Source organism: Callionymus lyra, chromosome 16 (assembly GCF_982586985.1).
Source record: "Callionymus lyra chromosome 16, fCalLyr1.hap1.1, whole genome shotgun sequence".
NCBI lineage: Eukaryota > Metazoa > Chordata > Actinopteri > Syngnathiformes > Callionymidae > Callionymus > Callionymus lyra.
The window spans coordinates 4,208,945-4,229,415 of NC_141833.1; the positions used below are offsets into that span (position 1 = coordinate 4,208,945).

A 20,471-nucleotide genomic window follows, 5' to 3' on the forward strand; every position below is an offset into this window, starting at 1 on the left:
ATTTTGTAAAAATATCAAGACACTTGTGGATTCAGAAATGACTTGTATTTTATCATGTTTCAAACACAGTAACACACACAAGATCACACGTTATAATCATCGCGAGGAAACCAAGAAAAGGTTGAACACATGATTGGCTTTGACCTTTCAATCTTTCAGTGATGAAAACCTTGGCTTGTACTGCGTGCGTACAAACAAACATCTTATCTATAATGTAAACAACTTTTACAGGAGTAGCAACATGGAGAATCTTGCCACGACAGATAATGGTGTCAGGTAACGTCGGGACGATGTTGTCATGGCATTACTTTAAGAGAAATGGAAACTATTATCCAAATTATATCTATAATTATGAATTTCACAGTGAGTTCAGGGGTTCTGACCAACGTTATCAGTGTGATCTGGACGAGTGCCAGGTGACATACAAGAAGTGTTGAACACGCAGACACACTAGGTCTTAGTCGGTTTACTGACGACTAAATAATCATGTTGGTGTCGCTGCATCAGATGAGTTCAGGAGGTCATGCTGGCTATGTAACTGTAAATTAACTTTGTAACAGGTCCTTGAAGGTTTCACAGTGTAATGACCTAAAGTTCCTGACTACAACGTAGGAGTGATCATGGGTGGGAGGCTGTTTAATTTAAGGAGTAATGAGGGGCCCATTGGAATAATGCACACTATGCTTTCACCTCAGTGAATGCTCACTGACCTCTTGAATGTGGCAGTAACAGGGGAATGTTTATGAGAGTCTTTCAGGTGGTCCTACAGTGAGTCAGCATCCTCCACCTATACATATCATGTGCATCCTATACAGTCATGCCTTTGCACTTAAATGAGATTTTCTAATGAGACGAGTGGAATTTGACAGTCACTTAGCTTTGAGTGTTTTTCATCTCATAAACATTGTTAATAAAAGTCAAATACATTGATAAACAATATTTTTTCTTTCATTTGGAACTCACTTGTACCCATTTATTGCAATTAAACAAGAGTGCATATTCTTTATTTTCTTGGTACATACAACTATATCCACAAGTTGTCAGCTATTATTTTCCACATTTCCATGGGTACCAACTATTTACATAGAATAAACACATTTCTAGATGCATTTTGTCATCCAGCAAGTTGCCAGGGTTACAGTATTCTTCAAGCACAGTCATGACTTGTCTGTTGTGAATTCATGACCATTTTTGGAATAGTGGATTCTTTTATATTATATCTTCTGTTGCCAAACACCAAATTTGCTGTGGATAACTTCTCTATTCTTGAAGCTCCACTGGTTAATGATTCCACATTCACATATTGTCGAGTTCTTATGGTTGTTGCATCAGCTCGTGTTAAGGTGTTTCTTAACCAGAAACAGTTACATTCCAGGAGAACCGTGTTTGAATGTACTGAAGGAGCTACATTAAATGCTCTCTTAAGGGCAAGACATTATAACTACATCTGGTAGAAACGCACACAACACTGACATTTACTTCTTTTAAGTGTACATGTTATTTGTAAGTATGCCACGGTGTGTGTTAGATTTTAAAGCAATTGGTGCTCAAAAGCTTGTCCCCCAGACTGATGAATATTCCCAATTATTCCCTTTATATCTGGACATCTACTGCTACTAGAAAACTATCTGGTAAACATGGCGCATGTTAGACTGTATTTACAAATTCAGGCGCCAACCAAAACCTTTCAATCAGGGGGAGAGGTTTGAAGGTAGATAAGAACAACAACACCCGCACCCATTAGATCCGCCCACATTTAATAAATAAAGCATTGAAGCAGTTGTATCAGCTGGTCTCTTATCACAGAGCTTCTTCATTTGATTCTTATCCTGGGAGTCGGTCAACCTTGAAAGTTAGAGTATTATTGCCGTTAAAATGTTGAATATGTGTGTCCCCCAAATCTGCTTCAGCACCATTCGCTTGTTCTACAGTTATGGACATCAGCACTTGACTGATCTCACTTCAGGTCGATATCTTGTATCTGGAACTTAGGCTTCTCCTTTTTCTGCAACACACATGACAAACTTGATTACATTTATGGCTGTTTACACATTTTTGATTCCATCAAACAACGGATTCACATCCACAAAGTGTTCAAGTCAGAAAAGTGGTTCTGATGTGGCCTGTGGAGGGTCCTTGTGAAGGATTTCGTAGACCAAGGTATATAAAGGATTAAAAGAATGTTTAAGGACAAGCCTCAAAACCAAATCAGGAAAACTACAAGAATATATTTCAGGAGATGGCTTAGTTGTTCAATGTTCCAAAATCAAGCCTACAAGCCTTAAGTTTAAGAAGAGATAAATGAAGGTGAAAAGGGTATATGGACAATCCAGAAGCATTGATAAAGATGAATGTCTTGTTGGAACACTTACTAATATAAGATCAGACAACATCAACAGATCCCTGCAGATTTAATGAATTAAGAAAAGTTTACGGAGCCCCAGAAATGACATGATAAAAAAATAATAAAATAATAATAATGTGGCCACTGAACTCAACTCAACTCACTCAACTCAACTTATTATTTAGATTTTTAATGTAATATCTCCTCTGCTAGTCGAACAAATCATAGACATATTGAGGTAGTACAGTATATGTACATTATACCTGTATATATATGTATATATATATAACTATATGAGAATATAAATATTGTTTATGCAGAAAGAAAAAAACGAGAGTCCATTCTTCAAAGTGTAGTTATTCCTCAAAATAATGTCTCTTGTTGTGGCAAATACCAAAATATATAAAAAGCCGCATCCCAATTAGATTTAAAAAATAATCATGTAATAATGAGAGTACTGAATTGGTAAGCGCACCCATGGGAGTCATATGCTCTTTTACTATGTCATGTCTGGTTCTCGGTGGGTTTTCAAACAATCAATATATAAAATAAAATTTGATACAGTAAATCCAGTAAAGGAACGTGCAATTTACTTGAAAATTTCAAATTGCGAAGGGAACAAAAGGCAGGAGCCTGTACAAGCTATGTCTGATGTAGAAAAGGTTTGGTCCTACTCACCCTGAGCGAAGGTCGTGGGGGTCTTACAGGTCGTACCTGCTCAGTCACTGGCTTGGCCTGTCTATGGTCCAGAGGCTCCAGATCATCGGCTACATCAGGACAACCTATATATCCTCCAGCTCCAAACACGGACGACAGATCCCCTTCCAACAAAGCTGCAGGGGCGCTGGACGGGTTTAGCTCCTGTTTGAAAGATGTGCTCGTATTTGAGGCGATGCAAGTGTTACTTTGCTCCAATCCCAGCAGGTCTTCAGTGGCGCTGTCGCTGTCAGAACTGTTTATGACCCTACGTCCAGTCTCCATGACGCACTGGTTGTTGTTCTTTTCAGGGAAAATGTCCTTACTGTACATATCGAGTACCTCTTGATTGTCGTGGCTGCCTAGGTCTAGGAGTTCTTCACTTTCATGGCTGATACCTTGCAGGACTTCTTGGTTATCGAATTGACACAAATCCAGTATTTCTTCATTCTCTTGAGCAACTAAATTCAATGATTCTTGGTTCGTATCTAAATCCAGCACCTCCTGATTATCGGGACAGAAGTTCAGCAGGTCTAGGTCTCCTGAGGTAAAGGGATCCAGCACTTCTTGATTAGAAGTTTCTATTGGGTCTTCATGCATTAAAGAAAATGGTTCAACCACTTCCTGGTTGTCAGGACTACAGTGATCTACTATTTCCTGGTTCTCATCAAAAACAAACTCCAATTCCTTGTTGTCCTCACTTGCATAGACCAGCACTTCCTGGTTCTCATCGTTGCACGAATGATCCAATAAGTTATTATTATCGCTACATTGTTCACAAATGTCTGGGTTGTCCAATGGATCCAGGACTTCCTGGTTAGTGTATTCAAACGATTCCACCTGTTGGTTGTCTGTGAAGCCACAGAGATCCAGTGTCTCATGGTTGTCAGATTGACAGAGTTCTGGAACTTCTTGGTTGTCTTCTTCGGGGCTGAGTTTAAAGCCGTATGGATCATAGTCATGCACGATTTCAGAGGAGGCAATGTCAAACCCATAAGGGTCAAAGTCCAGCGGGGCAGTTTGAAGAGATGGATCATCATTGTCAAAGACTAGACCATTGTCAAGAGGTTCAGGGCTGAGTTCAGCATCATCAGGGTCCAAGAGGGTGTTACTCGAGTGCTCTGGACTCAGTTTAAATCCATATGGGTCATAAGAAGAGTGGCTGCTTTGCTCGTAGCTCAGCTCAAAACTAATATTAGCCTTTTCAGAACCAGTGTCGGTACAGAGAATCTGAGGCTCTTGCAAATCTGGAGACGAGGTGTCCTCTGGTTGTCCCTCACTGTAGCACTCGGGTTCTTGACTGCAAGTGACCTCAAGTGAAGGGATTTGTTCTCTTTTGGTCTGGAGTTCTTGGTCCGACTGGGTTGTCTCACGCATACACATACCTTAAAGAACAGCATCAACGTTAGACAACCTTCAAATACATGCCAAATAAACCTGTTCCTGAGAACATCTACTACAGGATGTTCTTTTCCAGAACTTGTACTTCCGAATTTGCTACCACAAAGCTTTGCTTTTCCATTGAATTTGTACGTACTATATGATTCATTTGTTCTTTTCTGTCTTGGAACGGTAAGAGTAGCACGAAATTTTAAAGGTAGCAAGAGGTTACAAGAGCGGAGTCTATTATGACATAATAATGGCTTCACACCTCCTCCAGCCAACTGTAATTATGCCCAGCTTTGTTTATACAAAACAGAAAATAAGTGTTTTCAGTGGGCAGGGCTTAAGCACATTTTCTAAATACGTATTGTAAATATGAGCTCTTTTTCAATTCCAATCAATAGACACGTGTTAATGATGCCAATAAAACCTTAACTCAAGTACAAGGTCACATAGAGGAAAGGTAAGATACGTGTAATAAGAGAACACAAGTTACCTTGACTCTCTTTAGTGGCTTCTGCACAGATCTCCCCAGTGATCGATCCCAGACTCTGCTCCTCGATGTCTGATGGCGGTGAGATGGCACCGAGGTCCAGCTCGTAGCCATTTGGGTCAGACTCCACAGAATACTGGCCCTGTGACTTCCACCCATGTCTGGGCTCAGGGCCAAGATCCTCAGATGAGCTTTGAATGGGTTTGAACCCACAGTCTTTATCAGACACAGCAATAGCCTCGAGATTCTCTTGGCTGTAGCTTATCTCGATGTCACTGTCTTCATCGGGGAACTCAGACTCGAAGCACTGAGTGCCCGTGGAAGCCTTATTTTCAGCACAGGACAGACTGGCATCGGCCTCATCGAACACGTTTCCTGCTGCGTCATCACTACCAGCTTTTTCTTCGGGGAACAAAACATCTGCTGCAAATGGGTCGCTCCCTTTGAAAGGGTCGGAGGCAAATCCATCTGGTAAGAAGATCAACATGACTCAGATCAGGGCACAAAATAAACAGCCATTTTTGTTGCTATTGATAAACATTTTAGACACTTTGTCTACAACCTGTCCTAAAGTCTTACTTTCCAGTGGAGACTGATACACAGATATGCATAATTATGGATTGCCTTACATAATGGGACCTTTTTGAGATTGAAAATATGTTTACACTCCTGCAGGAGTTATGTAAAACGCTTGTTTTGATTTCAAAAAAAAAATGTATACAGGTCATCAGGACTATTTAACAATCTGGAAAAAGGAATGAAAAAAAAGATGTAATGTTTCCACAAAGATACAATGAGCTGACGCATACAATAGATTACTGTGCCTTAGATAGTTCTTTGTTATTTCTGTGCTGTGCTGTCCCCAATTTCTGCATTTGTGTTCCGGCTGCTACGAAACCAGAAGCCTTGAAAATCCATCACAGAGGGATGAACGGATTCAATAGTACTGTATCAGTGGTGGCAGTGGAATAGAGCGGAAATTGGCGGTCAGATCCACTTTTTAGTGGGTTGAGGGCAGGGTCAAAGCTCCTCACTAAGTCAGAGCATAGGCAGAAGCCAGCAAGACGCTAGTAAAAAAAAAGTTGGGGGCAAATTTAACTAGAATTGAATGTTTAAATTTACAAAGGTTTGACTGTTCAAGAGGTGTTTGTACTTTAAATGGCAATTTATTTGTACACAAAAATATATAATGAAGTGCCTTAACCCCTTATCTCAGGGTCAGGCCACTTTGACCCAGAAAAAACACAAGGGATAATACAAACACATTTTTTTTTGGTCACCTTAACCCTGAGATAACACAAGGGTTAAAAACAAAGATTTGATGAGCATTGCTTTAGTCAATTATTAGCTAAAATCAGGAGGATGAACAAGTTGTAATATTGACTTATTATCAAACAATCTCAATCCTAAAATGAATATAGTTATGTCAAATAAGTCGGATTTGATAAAGAAAGACTTATATTTTAGATCTGTGAGAGCAGAACAAAACATAGCAAAAGAAGTTGATTCTCACCTGATGTGTCTGTTTTTAGAAACATGTCCTCCTCAAAAAGGTCATCTGAAATCACAATTGCAAATGTTGTCATGGAAACAAGTTCACTAAAAAAGACTCAGAGAATGCGATACGTACGATTACTCTGGCAGTGCGCGAAGGGATCCGCTTGATAAAAGTCTAGTTGCTTCTCAGGAATCTCGTCCGTCTCTTCTGGTTTTACCTGCTCAATGTCGCCATCTTCTGGGTCATAGTCCAGGTTTGATCTGTCCATCTGTGTGGACAACCTCCTGTAAGGGCTCATGACCTGTTTTGCATCATTTACATGGATCTGTATAAGAATCTCATGACCAAAACCCACCAGCATTTTAGCATATTTGATTGGATTTTGTCACCACTTACTTTTACTACCATAATCGTATCAAAAACACTTAAAAGTATTGATGGTCTGATGAAGTTTCATGAAGCATCGTCCTCATTTTAATAGTCCAATAGATGAAGCTCTTTTCTGTTTAATTCTTGGCTTTGAACAAATATGTTAATATAACCTCTACTGAGCTGAGGAAACAACCATACTGTGTCATGAAGCGTCATTAGAACATCACTTCTTCAAAATCTCTTGTTGTACAGATTGATTCAGTGGTTTCTACTCAAGGATTTACCTTTGATGAGCTGCTGCCGCTGTCATCAGCTTCCTCTCTGGTGTCTGCTAGACTGTTACAGAATGGTGCTCCATTGGCCCCCTGATCACAGAAAACAGAAATGTAAATGCGATGTATCTGACGAAAATCTTCATGTAGATATATGTAGGATAGTTCTATGTTTTAATCCATGTAAATCAACAACTTCAGTGAAAACAGATATTTCACTCCACCTGACCAAAATGAGAGAGAAGATTCCTCCACATTAAATTAGCGGTTGATGAAGCTTCATGAAACCTTGTTGTCTTTTTCAGAGTCCACTCTGTGCCGTCTTTGTCTTTGAGCAACTATTTTAATTAAACCTCCCATAATTTATACGTAAAGAGAGCCATCTACTAAGAACATATTAATGCTGTATCATGAAGCTTTATCGGCACCGTATCTAAGGTAGAGAGCACACAATCTGCAGACGTTAGGGCATGCAACTTGGTCACCTTGTCTAACAGTAGTCCGTCTGAAAGGTCCAGTTGTAAAAAACAGACCCAGACTGAGAACCAACTGTGATGAAACTCAAAACCAGTTAAATAAAAGTTCCCACAAAAATCCCAAATATATTTTGTTGCTGCCTTCAGCTTGGATGATGGCAGGCATCTGTTCTATCAATAACAGCTTCTGCAACATCAACATTCTTTTCATCCGTTTTTTAATTAATTTTTGACGAAGACCTTCATTGGATAATAAAAATCCACATTTTAAATTCGTTAAATGAGTAATACGAATAAATAGAATTCTTTTTCAAGATATCAAGATAAATATAATAATAATAATTAAATAATCTCACTGTCACTGTCAGAAAACAAGATCTAATACACCCTTGAAAATTTGCTCACCACAACTCACCAACGAGAGGTAAATTATTGTTGTTTAAGCAGTTTCTTCCGGCATGTCTTTGATCTAAATTTAATTTAACATTCCATTTTCTTCCTCAACTACATTACAAACCTATATATATTTATAAATGATACGATTTGATGTGATGATCTGTTGATCATTGTAAAAAGTTCTTTGCTTGGACCATACTCCATCTGCCACATATGCCACAAGTTTGAGACCCCTGACTTATCATCTTATATTATGCGTGATTAAATATTATGAAAATGGCCTAGTTACTTGATTATGCCTCCTGCTCCCTGAATCCAAGATACTTTTAAAATGGCCCTGTATATGCTTTAGTGATATCTTAAAACAGTGTTTGGAAATATCTTTTAGATCCATTTTTTTATATAACATTATACAAAGTCACAAATAATAAAGTAACAATTTTTGCATTTTTGAATGCAAAGCATAATGTTTTAGGATGGTTGAGAAACAGAAAACCATAGTAATTAATTAAAAATATTGAAATCTGAACTGCAACATAAGTTATCTAACCATTGAACAATCCCTACTTCATTGATTCAACATCTTATTAACAGATGAACAGAAGTATAATACAAATATTGAGCATGTGAGACTGAAAACCCAACATAAACTCTTACCATGATCAGGTCGGCGTAGGCTGGCAGTGATTGGCTGCGCCCCCATGGCCTCATGGGAAGTGGCTCATCCTCAGTTGTGTCTGCAGGAGATGTGGAGTCGTCCAGCTGGCTCTCCGGTGTCACAGCACCTCCAGATAGAGAGTAAAGCGTGCTTTCCTCCTGTCGGGACAAAAATAGTTGTTCATTTGTGTAGAAATGTTCTTACATTTATTGAAACTCTTCTAGAGCTTCTGAAAGATTTGAGGACTTGACAAACACACAAACCACCTGGAGGATCTCCTCGTACGACTGCCTGATGGAGTCCTGCAGTGGACTGTTCCTCTCTCCGGCCTCCTCCATCTTCCTCTTGGCCAGCTTCACCTCCTCTTTCAGCTTCCTCAGCCTCCATCTGGCCCTGGCCAGCTCTCGCTCGTACTCCTCCACCTGGCTCTCCTTCCGCACCTCCTCTGCCTGCAGCGACAAGATCTGCAAAGAATAACACACATATATTTGATGAATTATGAAGCGTTGTTCACGGAATACATTACTCACACAGACACCTGCAGTACATGTGTTGATTAAACAGAAAATAAAAAGGAGAAATACATCGTCAACGCCCTAGTTAAGTAAACCGAACACCGGCTATATCCTACTGGCTAAGAGGCTACATGTAACAATATATTACATGTATGCATCTATGTGTCATCCAGCCAAATCACAACTCGAATAATCATTCATAAAAAAGGAAAAAAGTTTTTGCCAGATTTTTATTTATTACTTAAAAACAGTGAAGAAGTGTTTAGTCTAATATCATCAGTATGTGTCTGTTTGTACAAAACTCTCTTTTCATTGACACATTTACGTTAGAAAATGTGCTTAAGCTCCACCCACTTAAAACACTGAGAGATTAAATCTTGTTAACCATAACCACTGTAATTACAAGTATCAATGCTTGTCAATGTGGAAGTCTCCAACTCCAAGGGACTCGTTGTATAAACAAAGTGTCTTAAAAAAAGTCATATTTTAATTTGAACAAATACAGTTCTAGTCATTTAAATTTCCCTGTTGAAACCATAGGTTCCACAAGCAGGATTGAATATTACTGTTTTCTTTTGTTTAAATATTTAGAAAATGAAATATAAAGTGTTGTAAATGAACATATAAAAAACAAGTATATAAGTCACCAGACCAATCAATGTCCACACCGAAGTATGACTGACCATTGTTTCTTGACAACAACTCTGAACCAACCAACATAACCAACATCTTTAAACTTAGATTGTATCATCTTGTTCTTTCTCTTTATTTCTCTTTGTTCTTGTTCTTATTTTATTTTGATTATTTTTTTGAAAAATTGCTGTATTTGCTGTGGATAATTTGGAAAAAAAACAATTTCCTGAAGGAGACCTCCTGAGGGATCAATAAAGTTCTACCTAACCTAACATACACAGTCACACACACACACACACATACAAAACAAATAAATCACACAATTTGACAGCAAAACCACCACATAGCAGAAACACACTTGAACGTGGGGACATGTTTGAAGTTTAATTACACCTCGTGACCCGAATCAATCAAGATACGAAGCTGATCAATGACCATTAAAAGAATGAAGTGGCTATCGACATAAGTACCTTCTGACTCTCTTCATAGCAGAGCTGTCTGGTGGTCTTGATCTGCTGCAGCAGGTTTTCCTTGTGGCCGTCGAGCTTCACCAGAGTTTCCTCGAGCTCCTGGCGGTCCGACTGCTGCTCCTGCAACTCCAGGTTCTCCACTGCAACTGAATTCTCCAATTCCTTCAGAAAACACACATGGTTACAAAAAGCAGGGGTTCAGTTGATAAAACTCATGCGGATGTTGAACTGACTCTAAAATGGTTGCATCAACTGAGGAGGAATTATACAGTAGAATATGAAGTGAGGATGTTGATTTCTCCACCCCAATCTACAGTATATATATATATATATATACTGTGTATGTATATATATATATATTTCACAAGAATTTCACAATGGAATCATTAGAAAATGTATTGTACATATATGTCTGAAATAAATGTTGAAATTTCATTACCAACAATTCCATTTAAATTGATTTGCTCCAAAAAAGTGTCATTATTATTATTATTTTTGCTTGTATTTACTGCAACAAACAAGATGTTTTGTGTATTGAAATATGATGTATAATATAATAAAGCAAATTTGTTAAATTAGTATAGAAGATCATTTATTTCTTTGAATTTACCAGAAATATAAAATATATTACCGAACAAAATCTGATTGAGTATAATTTCTGATGAATTTAGTCACTCCGCCATGTGGTCTATAACCATTTATGATGGAGTATATGTCCTCATATCTGTGTTATTTGATTTAATATGACTTATTGACCTTTTAAAGTATATATTTGAACTGTGTATCGTTTGTGATTGTTTAAGTGCTTCGTGACCCTGGTCTAGAAAGGCGCTCTAGAACTAACCATTACTTACTTACTTACTTTTATATTATATAATATTATTGGAAAATACATTTTCAATTGATTTTATGGGACATAAAGAATAAGAAAAATAATAATAAGAAGAATTTAACCAACAATTTACTCTGACAATTATATTTTGGTATGTTCGATGTATGTAGTCCCCAAACAAAGTATTTTATACAAATAATATTAAATAATAATTTTAAATGTGTCATTGTTTTTAGTTCATTCAAAAAATTGCACTTAATACAGCATAACATGTTTAGGTAAATATGAGCAATGGACTGATGAAGCTTCATGAAGCATCTTCCGTCCACTAGGTGTAATTCTTTGCCATATAATCTTTGGTTATGAACAACTATTTTAAGGAAACCACCCATAGTTTATTAGCTAAGAGCGCCATCTACTGAGCTCCAAATAGGATGACACTGTTTCATGAAGCTTCATCAGCTGATTATTACTAAATATAACGGGAAGCGGCTTGAAACAATCTTGCAGTGGGACAAAATCATCTATCAATAGAATAATTTGACATAATTCAGCAAAATACCTTCCATGGTCCAACACTCGACATGTTTCTGTATTGAAACTAACTAAAAGCAATAATCTGTATGGTTCAGCCAATCAGATTGTATAGTCACGCTACACATCTTTCTACTGATCTAAATGTTTTATCTTTGGTCAAATCTATAATTGCGCTATCATCTATCATTTTTTTTTAAATTTAAACAATTAAGACTTCTAAGCATGAAACTGCTCAGTGTGATGTGATCTTTTCATTAGCAAAATAAACTTAACAGGAATATTCAACAAATCTTGTTTTCATTCTTGGAATGAAAATCTTGTTATACATGATTATGGCGTTGCTAGCTACATATGCTAAGGATAAAATAAAAATATATTGAGTTCAGTTGACGAGTAAATCCTATACTTAAAAAAAAAAAGATATTAAATCATGGCTTTAAAATAATCAAACATAATTTTTGTTTGCATTTTTTTTATTAATTCAGTGAAATTTTCCTGCTGTTTTAAGAGAAAATAATGGAAATATTCGCACCAATGATCCATGTAGCATCAATAAATCTTATCTACCATCAATATGTGACCATATAAAACCTGAAAACGTTTCCTTATAAATACACAAAAATCATGATGATCACACATCCTAGTGCTGATGATGAAACTATCCATCACCTGGTTAAAAAGACAGGAGTTGATGTTATCTCAATAAAACAGCATTGTTTAATCACTGTCAAAGAGGACATGCTCTACATTAGACATGCCAATATTTACACGTGTGATCTAAACAGAAATGTGTTGATTCATCAATAAAGACACACATGCAGAAGACAGACACACACACCAGCGCTAGATGCTGCGGTCTTCTTACTCTTATTTCCGTCGATTTGGCGACGACTCGCTGGTCCGTTTCCACCACCTCCGTGTCCCTGGGAGACGACCAGCAGAGCAGACATGAGTGTTTGAGCAAAGACGAGAGCGAGCAGTCATTTTTCCAGTCAGTCTTCCCTCCATCCTCCATTTTTGCCTGCTGCACCGTTTGCTCCTCCATCGCTTTCCCGAGTCTGGCCGTCCTCACACTGCAGAGGGGGTGGAGCCGCTGGTGCGTCTGAATGTGTGTGTGTTCGCTGATGCATCACAGCACATTGCACCAATGTGAGGATGGAGAAGAAGAGGGGGATGAGTCAGGGAGGCAGCGTCAGAGACAGGCCCGTCCACCTAAAAGACTGCTGTCCCCTCACGTTCCCTGTTCGGATCCCCTCCTCCTCCTCCTCCACCTCCAGTCACTGCAGTATGCATCAATCTGACCTGCTCATTCATAAAAAAGCTGCAGGGAGCAAACATGCAGCCGCCTGGATCAATATTGATCAGTGCTGCTGCAGGCTATTGAATACATACGTGTGTCAACATGGAGGTGAATCACAGCTAGAACCGGTTTTGAGGTGTCGGTGGAACATTCGTCGCATTAAATCTCAGATTTGGGACGTGCTAGGCTCGAACTACACCATCTTAACAGTCCCTCCTGTTCAGATGAATTATAGCCAGGGGTCCCCAACCTCTTTTTGTACCACGGACCAATTCAATGTCAGGATTCTATTCACGGGCCGACGTTCAGATATGAAAAAGTAAATATACAAAAGCATGACCTGCAAAAAAATTAAATAAAGTGCATGAAAAAAAAACATCTCACCATAACTCTGAATCAGCAAGAACTCTGGACTGGTTGACAAGATGTTGGTGTATTTGCATCTATGTAAGTAAGTAAGTATAATTTGTATTTATAGAGCGCTTTTCCAGACCAGGGTCACAAAGCGCTTAAACAATCAAAACAATACTCAATAAAATATATACATTGAAGGTTAATACTGAGAACAACACAAAAGCCTGCAGGAATAAAAATATCTTGAGATGTGTGTTTGATTGTATGCTGACGATGGGGTTATGTATGTGTGTGTCTGTGTAGTTTTTAGCATTATTCATATGGAATGAGGACTTTGAAACAGACGTTTTGTTTCTAAATATTTTGTGTTTTACTCATTTTCACCAGTCAAGAGTCACATACTAATGTTATTTAAGAGTGAATCTGGTCCTTTTTTTTTTTTACAAAACTGAACACCTTACTGTTCTTTCTTTGCGCATATGTAGAGGTTTGTTGGTTGTGCTCGTAATTATTTTTAAAAGGGCAGTAAAATGATCAATTTGATGTCATATTAACATGATGGACAACTACGACTCATGCCCAAACGTGTGTCATCAAATAAGCAACTCATGAAAATATTGATTCTCAAAGCATTTAGAAAAGCTTTTAACTTAATTGATGTATTTAAAAATGAAAGTAAAGCATGCCATCTAGGTAAGTGTTTTTTCAATTATTTTTTGTTTCAAACCTTGAACACAAAACACGACACACCATATGAATATGTTTTTATTTTACTGGATTTTATTAAAAATATTTGGCAACAAACTGACTTTTATGTGATCTTTTAACTCTTAACTGGCTTCATTAATGTGTTTAACTCTCTTTTGAACCTTTTACTCTGTTTAACTCAAATATCCTATTAAAAAAACATTTATTTTGGCCTTTATCTTTACCTTTTTTTTAGTTACGCAATGTTCAGTGGTTTCTCTGCAAACACAGTTTGGAAGAACTAAACTTATGCTTAAAAAACAAAATTCATCCCAGTGAAGGACTGATGACGCTTCATGAAGCAATGGCATCATTTTCTGAGCTCAGTATATGGTTTCAATAGAAAAGCTGGATAGACTGGATATTGATTAAAGAGCAGACAGTGCCATCTAGTGGGCTTTTGGAAGAAGGTTAAAGCTTCAAGAAGTTTCATCAATCTATCGCTACTAACATTCACTAATGATTTTGTCGTATAGCAGCACTACACAACATTTTGACAGCGAGTGCAGAACTAGATGAGGCCACAGTTTTTGAAATCACTCTGTAAAATTAAAAATAAACTTTATTTTTTGGATTAAAATAAAGGTAAATGTATGTGTCTCTCTTGTCTTGACTGTAACATCAGCAATGAATATCACCCTGAGATTCAGCAACAACACACATGTGTTTTTGTTTGCAATAATCAATAAAAAAACAAATAAAAATCAAGTTGAGTATGTAACACTCATGGTGCTAGGACCCAAATCTAGTCAGTCCGGCCCACCACATGGTTGGTCAATGTTAATGTTGAATTATTAAGTATTATTTACCTAAAATATTCTTTAAGATGGGTTAAGCCATGGAACATATAGTATAGTAAAACTGAAAAGTAAAGCTCTGTTGAAGTTATAAGATAGACCGAGGTTCAAAAATGAAAAAAAAAAAAAAAACATCATTATCTCACACTTTCTGTCACGGAAAGTTTGGGGAATATATATTTAGTTCACTCAACTTACATTGTTAGAATCTTTTGGGCCACTGAACCAGTTAAAATCATGTTGACAATGACACAGTCTTGCTCGAGGGAACCAGAAAGGAGAGCTTAATGAGAGAGGGTTTCTTTAAACTGTGTTTTTCTGAAGTAAAACTACTACTAGAAATAACTAGAAATAGAAATGATCAGCCTTCACCTCATCTATTACTTAGAGGTCAGTAGGTGGCGCCACCAGTTCAAAAATTATGTTAAGTTTCATTAGAACAGTTTTTGAAAACAAAGGAAAATAGTGCAGAGTCCGCCATCTAGTGGACTCTGAAATAATGACACTGCTTCATGAAGCTTTATCCGACCATCACTAATACAGATGCTACAGATCAAGACTTGGACATTGAGTTTAAAATCACACCAAGACACCATGAAATAAGTTTGGTCGCGTCATCACATAATTCTTGTCCCGTACATCAATTCACTTCAAATGTATTGATGACCTTTTTTTTTCATGTATGGATCAATTTCAGATGGATGTAAATTCTCTGGTCACTCAGTGAATACATCACGGATATTATGTCATGTACATGAACTTTTCTCTTGTAGCCTTTCAGTTTCTTGAAACACAAACCTTTTTTGTTTTCTTTATTCCTTAAAAATCATAAAATAAATGTTAAAAGCAGAAATACTTAGAAGGTTAATATTAAAAATGTTATTATTATTATTTTAATATGTATTTAATTGCTTCTGGATTATATGACCAAATGAGTGTAAATCATGTTAAGTAAAAATAGTGAGTTATTACAGTAGATTAAACACCTTTAAATTGTAGCAGGAATCATCGGCACCATGGTCAGAGCTCAAGCAGGGATCAAGGGTTTTTACAGAGCGAATAAAGGATGAGACATCTTAGCCTGATCCTAATGCTCATTGACTAAATCCAAGCCAGTGCACAGAGCTCTCCCCCGACACATGAGTGACGCTTGACCTGTCGAGACCCGAGCCTTTGTCTGCTGTGGATTTACTTTTATTTATCTGTAGATTTGGGATAAGAAGAAAGTAATCGTAATAAGTAAGTAAGTATCGCAACGAAAATTTTAATGCAACAAGAATGTCATTTTTGCAACGAAAACAATAATTAATAAATGTTTTCTTGCTTATTATGATTGTTAATACTATAATTACCCATATTACTCAATTATAAAATTAAACATTTACTGTGTTTAAATGTTGAATTTCATATGAAACGATAGACTTAAAAAAAAAAAATCTGCAGAATGTTTGTTCCTTGTTTGCTTTTTTCACTTTTGCCCAGGCTTTCTGTAAATTAATACATTTATATTTCTAAACTAAATAATGACCCCTTTCCATTACTAAATAAACAAAAGATATTTGAGCATAATGTATGTAGGCAACATATCCATTGAAACTACAAATTAGTGGACATTTTTTCTTCAAAATATCTGTTATTAATATTTACAATATATGTGTAGAACTTCTGTGTTTGTTTATGTCCTTAAACAATTGATTTGTAGCCATTTAGTTCATTAACTATTGACTAAATATTGAATTAATATTACAAAAACAACAATAATAATCTGGGAATACAATTTAGGAACCCTTCTATCATTTTTTTTAAAACCTTGCCAGCTTTGCCAGACTGATAGTGATATTCCCAACCAATTTAAGTAATTCAAAGTTTATATATAGTATATATAATTTATAAAGACTAGGGTGGTCTTCATTTCTTTGTCATTTGTTTTCATTTATTTTCTTTGTAATGTAAAAACAGGAAAGCAAATCAAAGAATGCTGTGTATTGTACACTGTGATCTAATTTCAAATAAAATTAAAATAAACAATTAAATGAATAATAATCCGAATATTTCGTTGATAACATACAAATATAATGTTGATAACTGTAATTTATGTTGATATATTTCTCTCGGGTAGGAAGTATCTTGGTCACATGAAGATTGAATCAGAAAATTAGTTAAAATAAAGAAATAAAGATTTCCCTTAAATAGAAATATATTCATAATGAATGTTTTTGTCTAGTGTAATATATATTAAAAATGTATTTCCTCGCGTGAGTGCAGTAGCTGGATGCTAAGTGCTAGCTGGGCTAGTGTTAGCGCAGGAAGACACTGCAGCATCAAAGTAACTTCACGGTTAGGACGACAAACAATGGTACCTGACTCCCTCCTGGCTCTTCGTGGCCCTCGACGTCCTCAGACAATCTAGAACGAAGCGCATCATGACTGCAGAGCTCTCATCCTTCTTCTCGCAGGTTTACTTCGGTAACCATCTCCTGTAACCAGGACCGTTACCTGGTGACCCACCAGCCCATGTCCCAGGCTCGCCGTGACAGCGACGCACGGAAGTCGGAGCTGTACAGCGGAAGCAGCGATCATCTGGAATTCCTTTCACAATAAAACATTTGAAAATACATTTCTGAGGCCAGTTTATTGATGGTAACTCTTTAATAAAATTTAAAAATAAACGAAATTATAAACAATTAATATGGATTTAACAATGTAACGGGGTCATTTAACAAATTAGGTTTCTTCGCAGTGCTTTATTCTTACAGCAGGGGTCAGCACATCCTAATTTCATCTCCAACATTTCTATATATCCAGACGTTAAAACAAAGTTGATACTTTGTCATGACAATATCTAAACTGATGCAGCTGTGATGAGGTAACTTGATCGTTTATGCATGCAAGTATGATCCAGTAAGTGGGTACTCGTTTGGTTTTGTCTGGTGGCTCTGTTATTCTGAATTAAGAAGGCTTCGTATTTTATTTATATTGAATTTAAAAGGCTTTGTATTTTTTAATATTGAATTTAATACGCTAGGAATTAAAAAAAAAGTTGAATAATTGAAATTAAAATATAACAAATATTAAATAATTTAAATTATTTCAACCTTTCAATATTTGAAATAGATAAATTCAACCATTCAATATTCTGATGGCATTCGTTTACTTCCATAGCTTCTGTTCAATCTTATTTAACAGCTTGTATTTTGATCACAGATGATACTTTTTTGAATTCGATTTTACGATTTGATGTGCAGGATGAATACGAATATGTTTTAATCAAACAAACAAGAACCAAGTCATTAATATAGACAACACAAGAACGATCAGGTTCTAAGTTCTAGTAGTATCTCTGTGGGATGAGCAATGTCATTACTAAAACTATACTCTAGGTGGCAGTCGAGCTCTGTCCGTCTGCGCAACCGTTCAAATAAACTTGAATCAATTATTTTCAAATTGGTTTCTAAGTTAAGCCTGGATTTAACATAATATCCAGTCTCTCAAATTACATTTTTTTTTTTTTATAACTTCGTTTAAATCGACATTCTCGGCAGTTTAGATACGCCACAGTTGAACGATACCAGGAGGAAAAGAAAACGCATTATTTTCAATTACTTTCAGAGTAATTTATGCATTTGAGACGTCACAACATGGTCGGATATTTGCCTTGTAAATCTCCGCGGTGAAGTTAGTGTGATATTGGATATTCGACAGGCATTCGTTCCGACAACCGCCGAGTCATTGTCCGCTACACGCCCGAAGAGAGCTCACTAGAAGCGGTCAATAGAACTGCCAAGAGTCGCTGACGCTCCAGCGTCACCTCTGTTAGGGACCGTCAATGAATTTTTACTTTCACGAAGGTTACAGTTTTCATGTAACAATGATTTAAAAAATTTGTTTTCAGTTGTTTACGGTTGAGAACATAAAAAAAGGCATGAAATAAAGCTGATTTAGTTCTATGATCTTACACTAAATTTCAGTGATTTCATCCCAACATCTTGAGAAAGCTATTGAGAAAAATCACCAATATTTACATACAAATATATATTTAATATATTATGAGAGGTGCAAGGTAAAGACAATGATAAAATATTATAAATCTGATTTAGTACTATGATCTCATACTGAATTTGAGTGATTTCATCACAACATCTGGAAGCTATTGAGAAAATACACTAATATTTACATATAAACATTAATCTATTCTGTTTGACGGTTAGAACCACCTATTTTATAATTTCACTATAAAAGATTGTAAATTTAACGACTTTAAGATCTGTGAGTTACTTAAATTACTGCAGTGTAAATACAAAAAGACACTGATAATGAGTATTAAAATCATAATTTGTCACGTACGTCACGTTACAAATCTATGGGTTTATTGGGATACGACATCACATGGCATGTGACTACTCTTCACAGCCTCAAAGGTAATAAATCAGAATTAAAATCTAGTTCTCAAGCAATTACAAAAAAAAGACTACAGTGTGTTGATAAATAAGTGTGTGTGCATGCGTGCCTGTGTGTGTAACTGTTTTACTATTCGTGATTGTGTGCCTGTTTTTTTTGTTTGTCCGGTCTCTTGATCAAAGTGGAGCACAGCAGAGTGACGTCCAAGCGCCCGAAGCTCTTGGTTTTATGCCTTTATAACAGGACAGACTCAATAACTTACTGCTCTGGTTGTTGAAACAGGGTCATTGGGGATCAAAACCAGACTCTGTTGCTCAAATTAGCTGGAAATGTGAACCTCTGCACGTCTTTGATTCTTCTCACTACTACTGCTTAGTGTCCAGATTTGAATTCCAATCAACACATTTCTCTGAGCCAACGTTTAAACATGTTCCTGCTGCTTCACAGTGTCTCTGCTTGACTTCATTTGCTTAGTTATCTCCACAGGGGCTCGTTCACATTTCCTTCTGACTGGAGAATCTTTGAAAAGGGGTTTACGAGCTTCGTACCTAATAGAATGAGTCTCTACACTCTTACATACACGGTAGAGGCGGAGAGACAGTGCTTCGTGACGCTTCATAAGACCATTACATACACAGGAAGAGACTGAACAGGCTGGTCACGAGGGCCGGCTCTGTCCTGGGCCGCTCGCTGGACTCGGTGGAGGAGGTGGGAGAGAGGAGGACACTCTCCAGACTATCCTCCATCAGGGACAACGCTCTTCACCCACTGCACCTGACCGTGGAGGAGCTGGCCAGCTCCTTCAGTGGCAGGCTCAGGCACCCCCAGTGCAGGACGGAGCGTTATAGAAGGTCCTTCATCCCAACTGGTGTCAGGATATTTAACTCTCTACTCTAAATATCCTGATGCTAATCCGTAGTGTGTTTTTCTTCTCGTGTGTTTTTATTTTATTTTATTTTTTATTTTATTTTATTTTTATTTTATTCTATTTTATTTTGTTAATAGTGTTAAATGTCTAATATTGTAAATAATCTGTATATTTTTAAGATCGTTTTATTTTAATTTTATTTTTATCTCTTTTATTATTTATTTTTTCCTTGCACTTTTTTTCAACTGTGCTGTTGTAAAAGTGTGTTTCCCCTCTGGGGATGAATAAACATTTTCTATTTCTATTTCTATTCTATTTCATTACTTGCCTGATTTCGTCATTGCTCTTTGCAGACTGATGTGGTCCTTCATCGGGTGGTGACTCACAACATTCACTCGATCAGTTTGCTACCAAATGTTTAGCAGTTTGGAT

General features: G+C 36.8%; 1 protein-coding gene across 5 annotated transcripts; it reads right to left on the minus strand.

The window, feature by feature from the left end:
• Positions 1-23: 23 nt before the first annotated feature.
• LOC148063293 (uncharacterized) lies at positions 24-17,261 on the minus strand. Of its 5 annotated transcripts, none has more exons than XM_087811621.1 (11): positions 17,134-17,261; positions 12,441-12,498; positions 10,207-10,368; positions 8,852-9,052; positions 8,588-8,746; positions 7,071-7,151; positions 6,547-6,682; positions 6,430-6,474; positions 4,920-5,384; positions 3,023-4,425; positions 24-2,005 (listed from the first exon to the last, which is right to left on the minus strand). In XM_087811621.1, the coding sequence occupies exons 1-11, from the start codon at positions 17,196-17,198 to the stop codon at positions 1,958-1,960; spliced, it is 2,823 nt and encodes a 940-aa protein (XP_087667747.1). In that variant the 5' UTR covers positions 17,199-17,261; the 3' UTR covers positions 24-1,957. The 5 variants fall into 5 exon arrangements, with proteins under 5 accessions (XP_087667747.1, XP_087667746.1, XP_087667745.1 ...); XM_087811620.1 differs by having other exon boundaries at positions 12,414-12,498; XM_087811619.1 differs by having other exon boundaries at positions 12,414-12,648.
• Between the last annotated feature and the right edge of the window lie 3,210 nt (positions 17,262-20,471).

What these genes read in the sequence shown, in the direction of transcription:
- LOC148063293 (XM_087811619.1), bottom strand. Translation starts at nt 17,198, where the DNA reads ATGATGCGCTTCGTTCTAGATTGTCTGAGGACGTCGAGGGCCACGAAG. An exon ending in CCTACGCCGACCTGATCATG is followed by an intron (nt 7,152 to 8,587) that starts GTAAGAGTTTAT and finishes TTCTGTGATCAG; the next exon opens with GGGGCCAATGGAGCACCATT. An exon ending in CCCCACGACCTTCGCTCAGG is followed by an intron (nt 2,006 to 3,022) that starts GTGAGTAGGACC and finishes TGTGTGTTGCAG; the next exon opens with AAAAAGGAGAAGCCTAAGTT.